At 40.3% G+C, this 20,109-nt stretch overlaps 1 protein-coding gene across 1 annotated transcript in view; it reads left to right on the top strand.

Moving 5' to 3' along the window:
• The first annotated feature begins 636 nt into the window (after nt 1-636).
• INPP5F (inositol polyphosphate-5-phosphatase F) overlaps nt 637-20,109 on the top strand; it is a 43,915-nt gene continuing 24,442 nt past the window's right edge. Inside the window, exons 1-2 of the mRNA XM_057417337.1 lie at nt 637-833; nt 15,053-15,204. Coding sequence (XP_057273320.1) covers nt 637-833; nt 15,053-15,204 — 349 coding nt within the window. The remainder of the gene's footprint in view (nt 834-15,052; nt 15,205-20,109) is intronic.

Below are 20,109 nucleotides of genomic sequence, written 5' to 3'. Positions count from 1 at the left end.
AAAAAGCAACATCAGAGTTCAGACCTTATATTTGAAAGAAAACTCTTAAACTGCATTCAAAATAATATAAATCCAGTATAGTCATTAAAAAATAAATTCTTTTAAGAAGGGTAGATGGAAATAAATGAAAATATGGGAAGATTGGTTTTCTGGTATGATGTAAAACTTGCGTGCACCATTAATTTTCATGATATACTGAACATATTTTTTCAACAAACCAAGATGCACCCAAATGGTGGTAGTCACGATGGGATGCTATTTGTCTATGTCCATTTCTGCTTCAGTTTTATAGGGAGCGGGACTTCAGCCTCTATAAGCAAACAAAAGCTCTGGAAACCTGTCGACAAGCACCCAGTAAGCCTGTAGCTTACAGGCTTGCTGGTATGCTTTCCAGTGTCGCCTGGAGAGGAGACAGTGTGTAACTAACTGTACTATACTAATATCTTATACCAGGAGGTGCTCTTCTTCGTATAAATATTTAAAATCATGAGTGCTGGGGTATTAAGATTTCCTATGATCACTGTATCGGCTCCTGCCTGTTTCCACCAATTATTAAAGTTGCTCCCTCTTGGGGAAAGCAAGAAAACTTGGGGGACGCCGGCTTGCTTGTTATCACCTCGCCTGTAGTGGCCGGCTATGACCCCCTGCGGCTCTGCGGCTTGTGCTGCTGAAGGCTTCCAGGCCCTGCGGGGCTCCGGTACCCCTGCACAAATCGAGAGAGGGCCAGAGGGGCCGGGGACAGCCAGGGCCACCGGGGAGCCGGACGCGGCAGCGCTGAGGGGCCGGAGAGCGCTCCTCCCTCAGACTCAGCCCCAGGCGCTGCCGGCACAGGGGTTATCACAGAATTATTTACGTTGGAAGGGCAGTTAAGATCTCCAAGTCCAACCACTCCCCAGCACTGCCAAGGCCACCACTAAAGCATATCACTGAGGGCCTCATATACGCAGTTTGTGAACGCTTCCAGAGATGCCGACTCCACCACTGCCCTGGGCAGCCTGTTCCAACGTCTCACTACTCTTTCGGTGAAGAAATTTTTCTCAGTATCCAGTCTAAACCTTCCCTGGTGCAGCTTGAGGCTGTTTCCTCCTGCCCTATCACTTGTTACTTGGGAGAAGAGACTGACCCCACCTCACGACAACCTCCTTTCAGATAGCGAAAGGTCCCCCTGAACCTTCTCCATACTAAACCCCACCCCAGTCCCTCAGCCCTATCCTCACACACTTGTGCTCCAGGCCCTGCACCGCCGCCTCTGCCCCATCGCCCGCCCCGCGGAGGGTGAGCCCCGGCTGCTGCTGGCCCCGCGCTGCCCGCAGCCGTGCCCGCGGGGCGGGAGGTCACGCGTGTCTTGGCCCCGCGTGGAATTCCAATGAGGAACTGGGGTTTTATTGTACCATGTGCTTGTTTCTGTGTAAAATCAAGTAGGGCTGCGTCTGCCACCCCCCCCTCCGTGGGGAGCCTGAGTGGTTCCTGATATTGGAAATGGATCTGGGCACTCTCAGGGGAACATCACCAAACCAGAAGGGCCATCTTGTGCTGGTGTCAGCCTTACGTAAGGGATGCTGGCCACTGTTCCCGGCAAACGGTGATTGCGTCTTGGGGCAAATGTGTCCCCGTGTCTCCTCTTTGAGGAGAGGTTGAGCAGGGCTCTACACTTCTAAATTGCTCTCAGATTTCATTAGTGTAAGTGATGGTTACAGAGGGGGTTAAGTGTATCTGTATGAGGTTGAAGAGAAGGAAGTGGGATCAAACACTGTGGATTTGTGTTAACAAAAATGTTTGCATAGGGTTGCTTTACAGAAATCTTGAAACAATGGTAATGGTGATACCCTATCCTGGAGGTGAGTCAGTAAAAGTGTCTATAAAATGAAATACCATCCTTAGAATCATCGAATCCCAGACTGGTTTGTGTTGGAAGGGAGCTTAAAGCTCATCCAGTTCCAACCCTTGCCATGGGCAGGGACACCTTCCACTAGAGCAGCTTGCTCCAAGCCCCTGTGTCCAACCTGGCCTTGAACACTGCCAGGGATGGGGCAGCCACAGCTTCTCTGGGCAACCTGCGCCAGTGAAATCAGCTTGCTTTGACAAATAGATGTACCTTAGATGTAAAGGACTACAGTGTACCTGCTTAGAACTTAAAAGTACTCTAAATAGCTGGATGTTTCACCAAACAAAAAGCCTTCTAAATTTGGGATCCATTTACGCTGATAGAGCCAGTTCAGCATGCATATGACCAGGTTGGCTATCTGAGCAGAGCACGCTTCATGATCCCTTTCATAAAAGGCTGGAAAAACTTTATACATAAACATCAAATACCATTGTTATCTGTGTTTATCCAAAGAGCTGTTTTTCAGACTGGTCTGCCTTGTGTTATGGTTTTATACTTGGGTCATGTCTTGTCAGTGCAAGTGTTTTGCATCTCTTAGATAAAATTACAGTCTGCCTCAAGTTAATGTGACTTATTCTTGTCCAGCAGTTTCACTTACAGTTGAAAGTCCAGTAATCCTTTGGCTTATACATCACCTTACAGAATACTTGATGTTAACCTAGCAAACAATACTGCTAGTCAACAAAATGTGTAGTTTTGTGTATGTGTGTGTGGGGAAGCCTCCAGGTTTAGATTTGTAAGTTATAGCCATCTGCAAAAGCATAAAAGCTCTTGCTTGACCCAGGCTAATGAAAGCACAAAACAGTGAACTGTAGTTATGGCCATCAGTGTTTGAAAGCTTTAATTTTAAAAGTATCAATTTTTTGATACTTTTATCAAAATAATGGAAAATCACGAAATTTTATTTTTTTATCATTTTTTAACATTTTATCAGAATCACAAAACCAAAATCACTTGTTTCATGCAGCCATTGCTGTGTTTTTTTTTAATACATTTTTGTGTTCTCAAAGTCCATGAACCTCATGGAGGCTTTGCCAGTGCCCAGTAATGCCTCTGCTGCTCAGCAGCATTCTGTCCTTAGCTTTCCTTTAGGTTTTCAGCCAGTATACATGTGATCCCTGACCTACAGATGAATGAAAGGTAACATGATATCAAAGTAGCTCAGTCTGCTTGAAACTCTTGACGTTAGTCACCCTTTCCTGTTTCAGTGTGTTTGTAGTCTTCTTTTTCCAACGATGCCTGTGGATCATCTTCATGGAAGTGAGCTCTAGGGCTGGGAAATGAAATACCTTAAAGTGTTGAAAGCAAGCCCAAGACAGAAATGGTTCTCTGACAAGAAGTCTTTCTTGGCTCAGTAGCTCTTGCATGTATGAAGACAAAGCTGGATATCCTCAAGTTTACAATTTTATTACAGGTTAATTTCATTAATCAAGGCCACTGACCGGAAGTGAGTAACTGGATTATTGTGTGATGAGTCACTGCCGCGTTAAAAATCCTAAAATCATAACTTGTGTTCATTGACATGTTTAATAGTCTGTCAAAAGGCTGTAATTTAACTGTGTGTCTTTGCTCAGCTTTGGAGGCCTTGGTTTTATTCTGTCCCGCAGAGGTTGCTCTGAAGTGATCTTTATACATTCACAGATTGAAATAGATAACGCTGGCAAACCTTGCAGAGTACTGCTTTCTATGATAGGTCTGAATCTAAAGGGCTGATGCTAAGCCTCATGAAACTCTGCTCCCTGAACTGCAAAGGCATGTTCAGAAATGTGCTGATTTTTGAAAGCTGTATTTCTGACCTCTTTGAATCATGGAGAGAACAGCTTGAATTTAGAAAGGCAAAAAACCCTTGGTAAATATTTGCTAAAAGCAAAATCTGAGGTTGGCCCTGGTTTGAAGGATTTCTGCCTATGTTTACAAGATGTTTCTGGTGGTTTTTTCCCCTCTGAAGTGAAAGCACTAATGAGTCACCTGCAGGAAATCTATGAATCACTTTGGCATCATAGATTTGGTGAGGAATTTAGCAGTCTACAGTGTACTTTCATCAGTGTTATGGAAAAACATGTGCTGTTCAACCATGCTTTAAACACCTTACATCAGCTCTTGATCGGGATTTCACTCTTGGTTTACTCTGTTTATGCTCTGTTTGACTGCTCCTGACTGGTAGTTCTATGCAGTTTACAAACATTGTTTTATTGATGTTGTTGGTATAAATTATGTATTTATAGACACATGTGTATACACATATAGAAAAGAGTGAAAGTCTTGAAGACACTGAATTCTTGCTGTCTCCTTATCAGCAGAAAAAGGAATGGGACTGTTTTATGGGGTGAACACTATTATAATCATGTTGGCCTTGATAATACCCTGGGCAGTAATGCCAGACTCCGTAAGTTTTGGAGTTGTTACTAAAACTATTACTAGTTCTTATGCTGCTTCCCACCACCCTGCAGGAAAAAGCCTCCAAGGTATTTTGAGTGATATGTGGTTTGGAATCATCCTAACACAACTTTTGTGCACTTATGCTCCAAGACTCCATCACCTCTGCCTGCAAGAGTAAGGTGCTGTTAAGGTGTGTCCTACTTCTGGAGCTGTAACTAGAGGCAAATGAGCATGTTTGTTCTAAATGCCTTAGGAAATTAGTGTTACAGCACTGACTTTCATCTGTTGTGAATCAGCAGCTGAAGCAATGCCTCTTAAATGTTTTGCTTTTAGTGAGGGGCATGTCACCAAACAGTATGTCAGAGTATTGGAGGACAGATTTCAGGTTAGGTGTCTTAGTCTGATAGTGTGAAATCTTCCCTGAATCACAAATCATGAGGCCATCTAGTGTGTTATGTGTGCTTGCCTTACTCCTCAGAGACATTGCAGGAGTCATGTCGGAATTGCTTGTCGGAATTCCTGAGCTGCTGTTCGTCATTGTAGGCTGGAGAAGAGTGGTACCTTTGTTTGAAGTCTAATGCCTGTACATGCACAAGTGAAGGCCTTGGTGTAATGAACGGTGTAAGGAATAATGCCACAGGTACCTGTAGATGGATTGGTAGGTGTAAGCCTACAGAATCGTCCTGATGCTGGCCCGAGTGTGAACTCGTGCTACTGAATTAAGTATTTCATACAAAACTGGCTTCCTGAACTTCTGTACTATGTCTTAAGAACTGCCTGTCTGTTCTGGAAAATGAATTCCAGAGGAGGTAGTTGTAGCTTTAGGAATAAATCCATATTCCAAGTTACTTGTTAAGGAACCTCAAGCTGGTTTTTGACACTTCTTTAGCTGCAGTGGTTACTGAACTGTTTCTCCCCCTTGCTGGCTCATTCTGTTCCTTCTTTTCTGTACCCTTTCTCAGTTGTCAGCACAACGTATCTGTGGCGTATGTGACAAACCAGATGTTAGATCTGATCTGTATTAGCTGCAACCCAGCAAGAATGTATGCTTAAAAAAATCTTCAGCATTTAGTTCCCTGTTGCTGCTTGCTCCTTCTTGCAAAAGAGAATAGAAAGGACTAGGGTAGAGGGGTGGGCTGCTGTGAATCCTTCATCTGATTGAATATTATGTACAGTAGTCCATTTTTTTTCCTTGTTTCTGACTGTGAGGTAGGATTTTCAAACATATTTACCACAATTAAAATAAATCTGTAATTCAGGTGGATTTTTGTGCTCATATTTTAGCAGAGGTTGGGCTCATCTTTGATCTCATGGCTTAATATGAGCTAAATGGTGAATAGGAAATTACAGACCAACTACAACTAAAATATTTTCAATTAAGAAGGTCTGTATCAAAGGCTTGTGGTTTTTCAATCTGTGAACACTGATTAGGTTCTTTCACAGTTTAGCAGTGTGGGTGATATTTCAGCTGTATGTGTAAGGAAACAGTAAAACTTTAAGTGACTTAACATTTTGAACTGCAGTAAAAGGGGACCATTTATTTGATATGCCGCTTATGTTCTTTCAAAACAACTGCTGTAGATTGGAATGTGTTTTTTTTAATGGTGTTTAATTGATACTGTTCAGCATACAGGAGAGCTCTTACGTTGCTGAAGTTATGCCCCAGAAAGAATAGTTAATGCTGTAGCTTCTTCAGGGACTCTGCAATAACTTCCACCAAATAGTTCCCTCGAACTATGAGGCTTCTCAGATGGTGGGTTAGAATTTTCTTTTAGAAGCAAATCCTTCAGTGCAGTATCAAACAGGTCTCAAATATAGCTTAATTACATATTCAATTATATGTATTTCAGAAACTCTTCCTGTTAGAGCTGTCTATTGAGACTTGAGGCCCAGAGTTTGGCAGACTCTACTTTTTTCTCTTCAAATGTCTAGAAGATTTGAGACTATGGGCAAAACCTTTTTTTTGACACTGTTTAGAGGTTTCATGCTTAATGTTATAAAGAATAGGAATTTTTAATACACATGGAGGTTTTTAGAGAATAAGGTACAAACTTGGTAACTCAAAATTTGCTTCTCAAGTGTTAAACTTGCTATAAACTTGTGATTTAAAAAGTAGCTCTGTTCATTGAGTGTTCTGGATTTGTTATTCTAGTTGGATATGGTTATGTCCCTTTGCCCAGGGAGGTTGTGAATGCCCCATCCCTGGCGGTGTTCAAGACCAGGTTGGACAAGGCCTTGGGTGATATGGCTTAGTGTGAGGTGTCCCTGCCCATGGCAGGGGGGTTGGAACTTGATGATCTTAAGGTCCTTTCCAACCCTAACTATTCTATGATTCTCTATATATTATATATATAATTGGATATCCAATTTGGATATGGTTATTCCAATTGAGAAACTTTCAAAACCAAATCTGTCAGTCTTGAAAACCCACTGCCCTGCTGTGGCAATTTAACTTGATCTGTATGATTTAACTCTTGACTTAAACAGCAAGAACAGAACTTTTCCCAGTTTATTTTCAGTTGTGAATTAGCCATATCACTCTTGCAGGAATCCTTTGTAAGAATTTTAACCAGGAAATAACATTTGTTGTAAGGTAGAATATGAAAACAGAGTCCACTGGGAAGTGGTGTGCTTATGGGTATGTGCAGGTTTTTCTTCTCCTTCCATCTGTTTAAACCTTTTGTGAGGTGCTTTTATCCCTGTCGGTGGAGCTAACGCTTCCAGCTGATGGTCATTGGATCTATCAGCTGATCTAGTTATATCCTTATTCGTTAAAATCATTTCGCATGTCTTCATAGGAAACAAAGTCACAGGAGCTGAGTATCAAGGGGAGAAGAAATTGTTGGACAGACTTCTAGGGGAGGAATTTGGAAACAGTACGACCCCTGTTCCTTCTGAAAGTTCTGCTTTAGCAAACAGGAGTATTAATGCTCAGTGATCGGTTGCGTGTTCTTGTTCCAAACATCTGATTTCTCCCCAGTGAGAACTGGAAGAGGATTTCTTTTCCTGAAAAGCTGAACCAAAATGAACGGAATTCCACTTGAACACTTAGATTTCTTCTTTAAAAGGAAACCCCTTACCTGAACAGTGTTTATTGTGTCTTTGGAAACCTGCAAACAGGGTACTTGAACACACTTAGAGCTCAAAAACCTATGCTCTGTTTTGGGTAATGAAGTCTTTATCGCTAATAATTTACAAAGGATAGTAGGTAAGATCATACTGAGATGCTGAAGTAAATTGCATAAAAGATGCCAGGGTTGTGCAAAACAGAGTTCTGAGCCGAATTTAAAAGTATATGGCCTTGCCTGAGAGCTGGTTGCAAAACGTACATGGCAGATGTGATGCTCTATCATTAATTGTTAACTTTCAGTTTGTTTCTTTGCTGTCTGTTTAGGAAAAACAGCAACACATGGCTGATGCTTAAATGTTTTTCCCTATCCTGACATATTTATGGTACATTGCTTGTTGTCATTTGATTAGATAGTCAGTTTGTTCCCCAGAGGGAGGGAAGGAAGGAAGCAAGCATGTGGTGCCTGTGGCATGAAATGGTTTGTTCTCTGTTCCTGAAACACATGTGCCAAGTTCTTGAGTATAACTCCCTTATTCAGTGTATGAAATGGTTGTTCCCAAGCCATAATTCTTTATCTACTTTGAGCTGGATTGGTTGTGTAGTCAGGAAAGTTAATTATGGAGTGAGAAGGAAAGGTGACAGTGAGGGAAAACCTCACCTTGGTTGGACTTGGCTTACCACAGCTTGTACCAGTGTTGCTCTCATGGCTCTTAAGAAGTGTTAACATAGATCACTTCAGTGATAAGTAAAGGAGGTTATTTTTCATAATCAAGAAATCCTTCTGCTCAATTAGTGTTTATATTCAAACCTTTTTAGTATAGGTGAAACTGTTGAGTAAATGTTTTTGAACAGCATGTCTGCAGAAGGACCGAATGTAGTGTTTGTTGGTTTTAGAAGTAGGTAAATCTTCCTCCTGCCTTTCTGAGAGTTTCCTTCTTAGAAAGTAAATAGGATTAAAAATGCAGACAACCTGCTGCTTTCCTGGCTTGAAGGTATCCTTACCAACAAACAAGTTGAGCTTTGTTGAAATACCAGCTGAAGATAGGGGTGGTGTTGGTCTGTAATAACATTATTAAGCTCTTGTTACTTTGGGAAGGATGAAAGATATTATTTCCTTTGTCAGAAGTGATAGAGGTTATGTTTACTAGCAAAGTTCAGCAGTGGAGAAGAACAAAAGGAAATCCTACAGTAAAAAAAAAAGCCAAAACCACTGAACTTCAGTGGCTTAGTGCCTATCTGCATTTTAAGAGTCACTGCTGGGCACTTACCTGAATGGGTTGAGGAGGTGATTCCAATTTCAAGTGGTTGAAACCCTTCTTAACAGCTTGCTGCACACAGTTTGGCACACCTTTTGCCTCCAAAGTGGGGTGCACACACTTAAAAGAGTGCACAAGGCAATGCATTGAGGTGTGGGAAGAAATATTTTGTAGCATTAATAAAACAATTTTAGTGTTATTTTTTCTTTATTTCATCCATTTAAAACTTGTATTTCTGTGTATTTGTTATGTATTTAATATTAGTGCAGTAGAACTTGTATATTACTTAGCAACCTGGTCCTGTGGAAGATGTCCCATGTGGCAGAGGGATTGGAACTGGATGAGCTTTAAGGTCCCTTCCAACCCAAACCATTCTATGATTTATAGATAAATATATGTATATTTGGGATGCATGTTAAACTGATTTTTACTGATGTGGTGGTACGTGCCAAGAAAGTTTGGCGACCGCTGATGTAGAAGGTCAAATCCCATTTGGAGAGATGTTTCACCTGGTAACAGCTGCTGACAGAGTCTGCTACCACTTCTAGTACAGGAGTTGCCTGTGCAATTACTTGTAATACTGGAAGCTCTCCAGACTCTCCAAGTGTTCAGAGCTCTCTGAACGTTCTCCGTATGTTTTTAAGTTTCCCGAGCAGTGCCTGGTGACTCGGGATTTTATGACTGCAACAGAGTACAAAGAAGTGTTCTTCATCAGAATGAATGGTAAGGATTCACTTTTCTTAGGGACTTTCTCTGGGACTTGCATCCTGCTTTTGCAGGAATAATACAAACTTGTGTTGTATACTCCCAGCTCCACTGCTTCAAATCTGTTGCTTGAATTGTATTTGAACTGCTCCTGTTCATCTAGTCGAACTTGGAGATACTGAAGCAAAGTGTCTAAAGAAACTAAATTGCCGTTTCATTTTCTTAGATACAAGTGGGTGCATGTGTACTTTGTAGGGTGCTGTGCTTCTGACAGGAGAGACAGGCACTCTGTAAGAAACTTGCATTGCATTACCATGCTGGAGATGGGAGGATAAGCAGGCTTTCTAGCAAGGCTGTAGGATATAGTAGCAATGAGGAGACTAACTGGGACGTTTTGAAATCCTCCTAGTGTAGCCTAGCTGGAGGCTGCTTAAAGTTGTGAGGATGCAGGCAGAATGGAGAGCAGTGTTGTTTACATGTCTAGTAAAGCAAAGCATTTAAATTCGAAGTGATTGAGGGCTCTCAAGGCTGTAACACACTGCAAGCTGTGTAAGTGACAAAGGTAATTCAAACAGGTGATTAGCCGAAGGGATAACTTGTTTAAAGTTTGGGGGAGAATATCCAAGCACGTGGACACTTCATGACAAGAGCTTGTAATACTAAATGTCTTCATACTCCTCCATCTTTCTGTAATTATAGCAGCTAATATAACCTTGGAAATCTGTGCCGAAAGGAAGACTCAATTAGCCAAGTTTCATTTGGATAAGTAGTACTTTATTTCCTACTAGAGAAAGAAGTTCAAGTTTATACGCTTAAGTCTTCCCAGTTAATAGATAATCTCTTAATCCTGGCTAATAATTCAGAACACAGTTCAAAGATGAACTGGAACTTGGAAGCAAGCTTTCTGTTGAAAAGCCATGAGAGGTCATAGGGGTCACATAGTGCTAATAATAAGTTGTCTCTGGTCTAAAGCAGACACAGTTATAGAAAAACCACTCTATCTAAAAATAGTATTGAAGCTGAGCTTTTTCTCCCCCCTGAAGTTAATGCTTCAGGTGTTAAAAGTTATGTTAGCAGAGCCGAAAGATTTACTTTGGTTATTTACAGTGAGTTACTCAGATTTACTTTTTGTGTATAAATGTCTCTGTGTTGAATGTTGTGAGAGTTACTGCTCTGTCAAAGCTATGGAAAGAATTCCTGAGAAATACATGTCTGTGTTTATACACTCACATATAAACTGAGCTTGAAGCTCTGTGATGGTTTGTGTGTTTTTGTACCAAGTGCACTGACAGGAAACACTTCCTAACCAAGGTGCATTCCTGAAAGCCTACAACATTTGAGGAAGGTAAAAAGAGTATACTCCCTGAGCTATAGCACCATTGGAAGATAAATAGTTAAAGCTATCTGACAAATGGAACCAGGCAGTGGTTTGCTAGTAAGGGCTGGATTCAAGTGATTACAAATGAAACCTTTTATTCTTCCTGCCTTTTCCCCAACAGCCTGCCTCCTTAAACCCGTCAGGCTTGCGTAGTCATTCAGTGCAGAGCAAGTGGCTGATCCCAAAGCAGAAGCTTGTTTACTTATCAGAATTCATGCCTGACCTAGGATCAGTTCTGCTGGTGGCAGACTGGAGAAAGAACTAGAAAGTACTTTTGGCTTTTGATGCTCTTCCAACCTGCTTCTGAATCTGCTTTTTCAGGGTTACATTTGTGTAAACACAGAGAATTAAAGAAACTGTATTGGGCATTGCATGGCCCTGCATCACTGCTGGTAAGCTCTGAGGGGTGGTGGTGGAAGTAATCACATCAAAGCTGGTTTTGTTCTGAATTGATGACGGAAGTTCTATTGTGCTGCAGCCACAATACTGATACAATCACTGTGACTGGTAAATGTATCATCAGTGATCGTTAATCTCTAACAGGAATTGGCAGAAAGAGACAATGCTTATTTCAATAGCTTGAATTTAGTTACTGGAATAAAGGAAAATGAACAATTTTGAATGTCACGATGGCAACTTGGTAAGCAAGTACATACCTCAAAATTAAGGGCATGTTTAAGACATGTCAGATTCTGGCAGTTCTCTCAAATTAAAACATACTGAGGACATCAGAGAACTCCCCATGTCAAGGAAGATGCTTCCTCAGCTCACTGCTTGTAGTGACTCTTTCTGCTTTTGACTATTTTGACAGTGGTCATTATCACCAGCACAATGCTGCAAGAAATCTGTTTCAGCAACACTGTGTTGCAGTTTCAGGTTGAGAAGTCTTTATTCCTGGTTGGCTGAGTTTTGAGGGATCACTAGGTGACTAGTATGACATCTATAGGAAGGTAGGTTTGTGTGGGGAAGGAAGAATAACTGTATTGATAAAGCTGTACTTAGTATCTCAAAGCATTCAGTCTGTTTTGTGTGTAAAGGCCAGTGTTTCCTTTGATAGAACCTTGTGCTAGTTAATTCTTATCGATAAAAGCATTTATATTAGAAAAATCAAATTTGACAAGTGTTGTTTCAGAATTCAGCAGTCAGAAGTGTGGCCAGGTCTCTTATATATGCTATCCAAAAACTATCAACTGAGATTTTCAGGTTTGTCTTATATAGTTGCTTTCCCCATTGGCTTTAAAAAGACCTAAATACCTTTTGTAACATGTCTCACTGTCTACCAACTTATGCTGCCTCTTAAATTCTGCTGTATTTTGCAGTCAAAAACTAATCTTCAGGCTTGCGGTTAGCTTTTTTGGATTTCTCTATATTTAACATTGTGACTTAAGCAAAGATTAATTGGCTATAATTTTTGAAGATACAGATGGTGGCTGAAGATGCTGCTGCCTGAATTGCCGGACAGACTAAATGACTGCAAGTGAACAGGCTTGAACAACTTTACAGGGTTAGACAAGAGATGGAGACAGCTTCTGTGAAACCAGAGTAACTAGGACTGTGCTCAACACGAAAGCCCATCTTTGGGGGTGGATGCATGAATGATGGTAAACCTTTTAACTTGGTTCATCCATCTTCCATTTCCAGAGTATACTCTTGAAGAGCAAGAGGTTCATCAGTATGTACTGTAGTGATGTATATTCAGCGTGGCTGGGGGTTGTCTCCGAGTTGAGATAAGGCTTTCACACAGGAAATAGAGCTGTAACCAGATGTGTTATATTTAGTTAAAACAACTTGCTTGCCTCAGTGTTGTCACAGGACAGAAAGTATGATGCTGTCACCAAAGAAATCCAGTGCTGCCCAGCTGGTGGATCTATAGCTGCTGTCCTTAAACTCTCCAAGTGCAAAGTGCATTTAACTCCAAATGCAGTTTTTTCCCAAAGCTCACTTGTACTTTAAGTGAACACAGGAATCGAAGTTCAGAGCCAGTTCTCATTGTGCCTTTTTACTACTAGGGAGATGTATTCCTGTGGGTGTTCTATATGCTTATGTCTAGGGCTACGTATGTCAGAGTAACCCACAAAACTAATAGAACAACAGTGTAAGACCCTCTTGCTCTACAGTCCCTGATACCAGTTTCCTTGTGTCCTTTTGCAGGCAAGTTGAAACTATCATTTCCTTATATCTGTAATTAAAACAAAGTCTTGTTTTCTTACTATCACTTGTAAGCTCCTAGAAGAAAGCTTCACTTACTGTGCAGAGCTTTCCTGCTAATATCTCTTATCATAGCAGGAAATCAGTGGTTTAAAAATACTTCAGTGGTATTCTAGATTGCTGGGTTTGTACTAGCAATGGTGAACCTTCAGTGGTTTGGTTCTTTAAATTCCTCCTGTGCTTAGCTTTTTTGGTTGCTTTATATATCTAGCTGGTTTCTAGCTCTCGCAATGGAATATGAATGTAGAAATCAATTGCAAAGACGGCAAAAAGCAGATGAAGTCTGAGACAGTACAGCTTTAGAACCAGGGAGGAACACAAGATTCTGGGATTGTGTGGATGAACTGGGAAAGAAGGTGGTAGATTTGACTGAGGAAAACTGGTTTGTCCCTCTTCCCTGTAAATTTGATAGTGCAGATTTCCCATTCAGCATGTTATCCGGACTGAAACTGAGCTCAAGCTGTCCTAAACTTGTTTTATATGAGCACAAGTCTCTGTCATACTGATACAAAATGAGTTTGGGTACTTCAGCAAGGTTTGAGGGTAGGTTAAACTGTTCCCACTGTCATAGACGCTTGTTTCCTGGTGCGCATCTATCTGTGTTAGTCTCCTTATGAACTTTATTTCATTATGGCATCATTCATACTGGGCTCTTTACAGACCAAGTAACTGTCTGTAGCACTCTTACAGTGAAATGAGAAGAACCAGGATTTTCTGTGCAGATACAGTCCATTAAATAGTACAGCATGATTACACACATGAATTGTAGCTCTGTACTGCCTCCTGAAAACATTGCTTTGAATTCTGTTCCCATGTGCTCTTAGTTCTTTCTTGTCTATATACAAACACATGTGGTGTATCCCATTTAAAGCAGTGCAATTTAGATCTACCTTGACTTCAACTATTTCTACTGTATCTTATCTAATTGCTTGTATTTAGTGCTGAAATTAACTGAGTCTGGTTTAAATGCCTAATGCTGAAAGCTAGGAGTAAATGTATGTTCTGGGAATACCAAAGTCTTAATTACAAATGTTTCATGGAGGATACAGTGTTTGAGAACAAGTACGTAAAAATTATCAGACTATCAGGTGTCACTCGTGGATCTTGGGCTTCCAAGAAGAAGCTGAGGTCTTGTAAATAAAGCATGTGCAGGTGATGATTTGTACCCTTCTGTGTCTGAAGATGTCGTGTGAGTTTGTTCTTTCAAACGTTCGTCTATGTACCCTGTGCCTGGAAGTTAAACTGGAGAAACTCTTCCGCCTAGGAACAGGTAGTTTTGGTAGATAATAACAAGCTGCTTGTCCTTCTTCGTGTAGAAAAACCCTCTCTTCTCCTTTGCCTTTGTGAGTTTGTTCTCTCCTATGCAGATGTTAATTGTTTCTGAGGATTTGGCTTCGCTTTAAAGATTTGCTATACAAAATGTGTTCTTTTGCATAGTCTTGAACAGGTAGTACTACACTGTTAGAAACTCTTGCTGAGTATCAACAGTGTGTGTCTGTGAGACCACAGGATACTCACTCTTCATGTTTATACTGCCTTACTGACTTGAATCAAATGATGGCTTGAGTGCATGTTAAGAGGAGTAGGCTTCACATATTAGACAGTTGATAGTGCTGCCTTCCTGCTTTCTCTTCTCCTTATGTGGTTCACTGAAATTTCTTAACAGTAGGAGAACCAGAAACCTAAAACTCAACTTTGTGTACTTTGGTATCCCATGTAGTTGTTGAGAGTGTTTTAACAGAAGAGGAAGTATGTGTGTGTACGCATGTATACAGAAAGACAGCGTGAAACTAATAGTAATGGGATAGGTACGGGAGAGAGCTGGGGCTGAAGGTTAACAGCTGCTAGGTTTTTGAAGCTACATTACCAACTTAATGACCTGTATTCAGTTTCACTATAGCCATGTAAAATTTCAGTTAAGCTACAAATTCTAATGGTTGTTAGAAGAATTGAGCCTCCATTAAACTGAATTCCTGTGGCCAGTACAATCACATGTATTTTTGCTGAAATATCTGGGGCAGGGCTTTAAATTAGTACTTAGTACTTAATAAATTAGTTAGGAACTTAGTCATTTGGTCATAGCTATTTGTTAATAAGCTACCATTGAACAGGAGATGCATCTTATTGCAAGAATACTGGTGTTTTTCTACCCTCTAAGGTAGGTAAAGTAGAGAGAATGCCCATCACTGGGTTATCTGTCCTGTTTACTTTAGAAAACCGGGTGCTTTGTTCTTTTTTGCAGCCACTGATCTTCTTCTGGCTTGGAATCCCATTTGCCTGGGCTTGGTAGAGGGAGTCATTGGTAAAGTTCAGCTCCATACAGGTAGGTGGTTAATGCTGGGTTTTTTTATTGCGTGTTTTCCTTACAGTGCTAATATACTTTGTTTTGAGGTCGGTGATACTACAAATAACACTGTGTAGTTCAAATACAATTACGTAGTGATCTTTGCAATGGAGGAGTATTCCCCAACCATATCCAAGTGAATATATAATAGCTGCAGGTACAAATCCCCTCTGCTTTCCAGTGTGTGTGTTTCGGTTTGTCGCTGCCTTGTAAAAATGGAGAGCTGCATTCATAGAGTAGAAATTTGTGTTTGAGACATGTGAGAGGTGTAAAACTCTTGCACCTTTTTGAATAATCCTTTCAAGTGGATTTTTGTTGTTTTACTGTGGTACAGTGCAAAAACTAATGATGGAAGTTTTTACAGAGCTATAAATCGTGAATTCTCAATGCTGTATGGAAACCGCAAGAACAATTACTCCCTTGGTAGGTGACGATTTGAAAGGAAAAGGAGCACTTGAATTTATTTGTAGTTAGATGTAGGACATAGCTATGAGGTGAAAGAGAAATAGAATGTATTGTGATTTAATGTTAACTGATTCAATTAACTGTTTCCTGTGAAATAAGGTCAGTGCTCCTTTAGCTTTAGTCGGCTGCAAAGTCCTGTAGCCATAGCAAATATTTATTTTGATATATGCCAGCTTTGTCTAGAAAGATTCTTTTGCCAGCAGAGCTCTGGATATCTATTTACTAACAGGTAGGAAAGTCGGCCATAAACTGCTTGACTTACTGTGTGCTTGTTCTTTTTGTGAATGCTTAGACCCTGCATTTAAAGTAGTGCCCGGCAATATGATCAATACAGGTAAAGTTTCAAGTGTGTTCCAGGCTAGCAGGATGGATTAAGTGCTGAAATGGATCAGATGTTTCATCTGTTGAATAGAAACAGATTAGTCAAGATGGCAGTGGCATATTAGCATTAGGGGAGGAAAAAACCAGGGACTGGTACACCACTGCATGAGCTTGTGACAGATCTAGTTCTGGGAAATGCTTGGCTGCATAGTTACTGTCTCGTTTCTGAGAGTATTAGTTGAGAACCCATCTCTCCATAAAGTTTAGAATCGTGTCCTCTTTCAGCTGTATCACTTCATCTTCTTTGAACTTCACCAGATATTTTTGACTGTGCTCATTCTGCAGACCTATTCAGCCATCCTTTTCAAATCTGATAATATGAAGTGGCTCAGACTCTGCCATCCCACTTTCTCTTCTCCCCATCCAGGTTATCTGTACTGGTTGTGATGAATAATGGCTAAACTCCAGCAATGACTTATTTCTGCTGTGGGAAAATACTCAATGATTGTCTTTAGCGTGGTTTTTAGCCTTTTTTCAAAAACCCAAGCACTTGGGTACACAGTGGCCTTCCCCCGCCTCTCCCTAGGGAGTCCAGTATAAAAGCCTTTGAAGAGAAAGACCTTATCAAATCCATTCTGGAAGGTCGAGTATGTTATGGCAACCAAATATCCTTGCATGCGTGCTTACTGTGAGACGCTTCCTCTGCTTATGAAAGCATGAGTTAAAACTTCCTGCAGTCTGTGATATTTCAACAGGTGCCAGCTTGCTATTGTCAGGTAAACTAAGATCATCAAGTAATAAACCTGGTCGTCTTTCCACATGTCCTATAGAGCTGCTGAATCAATGTTGCTCATCATTTGGTTGTTGCTTAGGCTGGTGGAAGCATTTTGCTTCCTCTCTGCTTTGTTCAGGTGACCTGATCACAAACTGTTCATAGACTGTCCTTGTTGTAGATGTTCTGGTATTTAGGGATGCAGCTGTCCTGTGAACAGACATTTATTTTCTACCATGAAATGTCTGAAGGAACAGTCACCAGCTATTTATCCTTATTCTTCTTCTGAGAACTACTGTTCCCTTAAGTTTGCTAGCAGTTGATGTATGTGCTCCAGTGGGCTGCAGTCAAAACAATAGGGCTGAGTTGTTTGTCAAAGGTCTCTTGGAACCTGTTATTTCTGATGAACTCTCACTTGATCAGATTCAAGTGTAGTTTCATGTAATCCCCTAGCTGAATCATCTAGCACACTGTAACAGTAACCTGTCTTCATTACTTATTCTTCTATCAATCTTTGTCCCCTGGAAACTTTATCAGCAGAAGTTGTATAAATATTTAACGTTGCTGGACCATTATCTCTGGACCTGGTAAGAGAACTGTGCTGCAGAAGCTGGGTGAAATGCTTCCTTTCCCCCCCAGAGATGATCTAAGACAGAACTGGTGCTCTGATTTTTTTTCTCTCCTGCCCCCACATTGTAAGGATCAGAAGACTTAAGCTCTTTTGGCTAACTAGAGTCCTGTATGGGCTTGCCCTCCTCAGAAACTTGTTATTAGCTATTGTTGGAAAGAAGTACTGATGTCTTAAAATGCTTAGCACACACTGACTAATGTTAGAAACTTTCAATACCTTTTTAAGCACTGAAGTTTCTACCAGTACACTATAAAGCTGTCACTAAGCCTATGTGCGCTTTAATGTCTTGGGCATAGATAGATCCTTTTATGTTCTTGAAAGATTTGCTTAATGCAACAATGCTGGAGTAGCCCTAAAATGACCTTGAAATGTCCCATAGTCGGTCTTGGGCTCTCCTTAATTTTGCATTGAATTACCCTTGCCAAAATGCTGTAAGTAGGGATGGGATTTAATTTACTTTTAATCTCGCTGGTTGTATTGCTGGCCTAGTACAGCAGAATTTGTAGGAAAGCTTCTGTGGCAGAGAAGCAGTCTCATAGAAACCAGCCAGCCAATATTACATGGCTTACTTTTTTTAATTCTTTGAAGATTTTTTGCCTTGAGAAGGTCAGTTGTACATCTGGATGTAACTGTACACCCACACTGGAGGTGAAAATCTACTTCATGTATCAGCTGCTTCTTCCTCAATACTGTATTTTCTTAAACATTAAAATGCTTTGAGGGAAAAAGGGGTGGGGGGAGCTAAATAACAGAACTTTAATTGAATGTCATGATGCAAGTAGATGGTCTCGTACCTTTTTCTGGCTCATCCCAAGATGACTTGTAAGAAAATGGGGGGTAAAAAAGGGAATAGGAAGAAAAGGATTTTAGGATGTGTTGTGGACATATGTTACTGAAACAGAACATTGCACATATTCTTGGTACAGATGGACAGTCAAGATTGTCTCTGCATGATCTTCCCATGCAGAAGCAAGCACATAAACAGTGTCTCCTTTATGTAATATTTTGTTTTGTGGTTTAGTGAATGTCAATACATACAGATACAAATTTAGCCACTCAACTCCTTTTCATCAAAATCCCAATAAAGAACTAAAGAGGTGTTTTTATTATTCATTATTAGATTGAGAAGTAGATACTTTAATCCACTAAATAGTTATGGTAGGCTGAAGTTGAATCACTTTTGATCAGAGACTACTTAGCAAGTTGACCAAACACTGTAGTTAATAACTAGCATATGCCCAGAGTTAATACTGTAGATCTAACTATAACCAAAGCTGGATTTCTTAACCAGTTCCAGCAGCTTCCACTTAACTCATTCATTGCCACCACATGTTTTTGTTTCTTGGTCAAAGCACTCTCCTGTGCAGTTTAATATCTGCACTTGTATCAATGTGGTGGGCTCTTCCGGTGCTGGTTAATTAAGATCCAGATGAAACGCTGCTGGCAAGGTTCTGTAGACTTGGAAAAGAGAAGAGAAGTGGAATTCCTCCTTCCCTATCCCTAGGAAAGGAAAGCTTTTTTTGTTAGCGTGCCTCTAATCCTTGATAGGAACGAAGGGTGGTGGTTCAGCATCTGACATATCTTCAGTGAGATGTAACTGCTCCATTTCAAACGTCATCCAGTCAATAACTTGAAACATTCTGTTTTGCATGCAACTGATTTCTAAGTTACTCAAGTAACAAAAAATAAGAGAATATAACATGAAATTTCTTGGCTAAAATCAAAATACTTGCAAAAAGCAGCATTTATAGTCAGCTTCAGCACAGTTTAAGAAAAGCTACTGCCATTTGGAGTAGCTGCTGCTATTTGGAGTAGTTCTCCAAAAGCTACAGCATTTGGAGAAGCTAAATACTAAATTGTTTAGGAAGTGTTAGAGCAAAGCAGCAGTGGTGTGCTGACAGTGTTGAAGCAGAAGAGGAGTTAGGTTTCTGTTTTAGTGAGGAATGGGAGGGAATAACTTACTTTAGATACAGTGCTTGAAATCATTCATTGTCATCTGTTTGCCATAGTTCATAAAACACTAAAAAAGAGCATCAGGTGTTAAGAGATGATTTAAAGTGTGCACTTTTCTGGAATGACATAGCTGTACACCCCATACCTCCCACACTGAGTAGACAATAATTAATATTTTTTTTGTTTTAAAGCTATTCTATGGAATTAATGTGTTTTGTTTTTTTTTTTTTTAACTGCAGAAGCACACACTCTGTTTAGGGGTTCAATTATTTAAATATTACTGGCAATTATAAAATGCTGCTTCTGTGACTATTGTTGAAGCTTTCACTTTAGGGCATACTTTATCTGCATAATTACTTCCTGACTGCTCTCTTTTGATCCGCAGGGGAATTCCTGTTTTCTTTCAGTGTTCTGAGGCTCTGGCTATAATACAAATAAAGTTTTGAAGTGTACACCAAGATGACTTTGAGTTCACTTTTAAAAAGGATAAAAGGCTAAAGAACTCACTTGGCTGTATTAAGCTCTTTTGTTCTTACTTACTGCTACCAGGGTTTGTTAATATGAGGTAAACTGAAGAGCAGCCAGAGGCTTTTTCTTTGCCAGTTTTCGCTGAAGTGAATTGGCTTAAAATGCCTTCACATTATGCTTTTATTTTCCAATGGAATCATATTGATTATTTAACTGAAGCTCTGGATGGTATCCTTTCTCAACAGAGTATCTGTTTAGTTTGTTGACATACACT

This window comes from Pezoporus wallicus, unplaced genomic scaffold (genome assembly GCF_028554395.1).
Source record: "Pezoporus wallicus isolate ANWC-B61680 ecotype Strahan unplaced genomic scaffold, APGP_CSIRO_Pwel_v1 contig_8188, whole genome shotgun sequence".
NCBI classification, from domain to species: domain Eukaryota; kingdom Metazoa; phylum Chordata; class Aves; order Psittaciformes; family Psittacidae; genus Pezoporus; species Pezoporus wallicus.
This window is presented reverse-complemented; position numbering and strand designations above follow the sequence as displayed.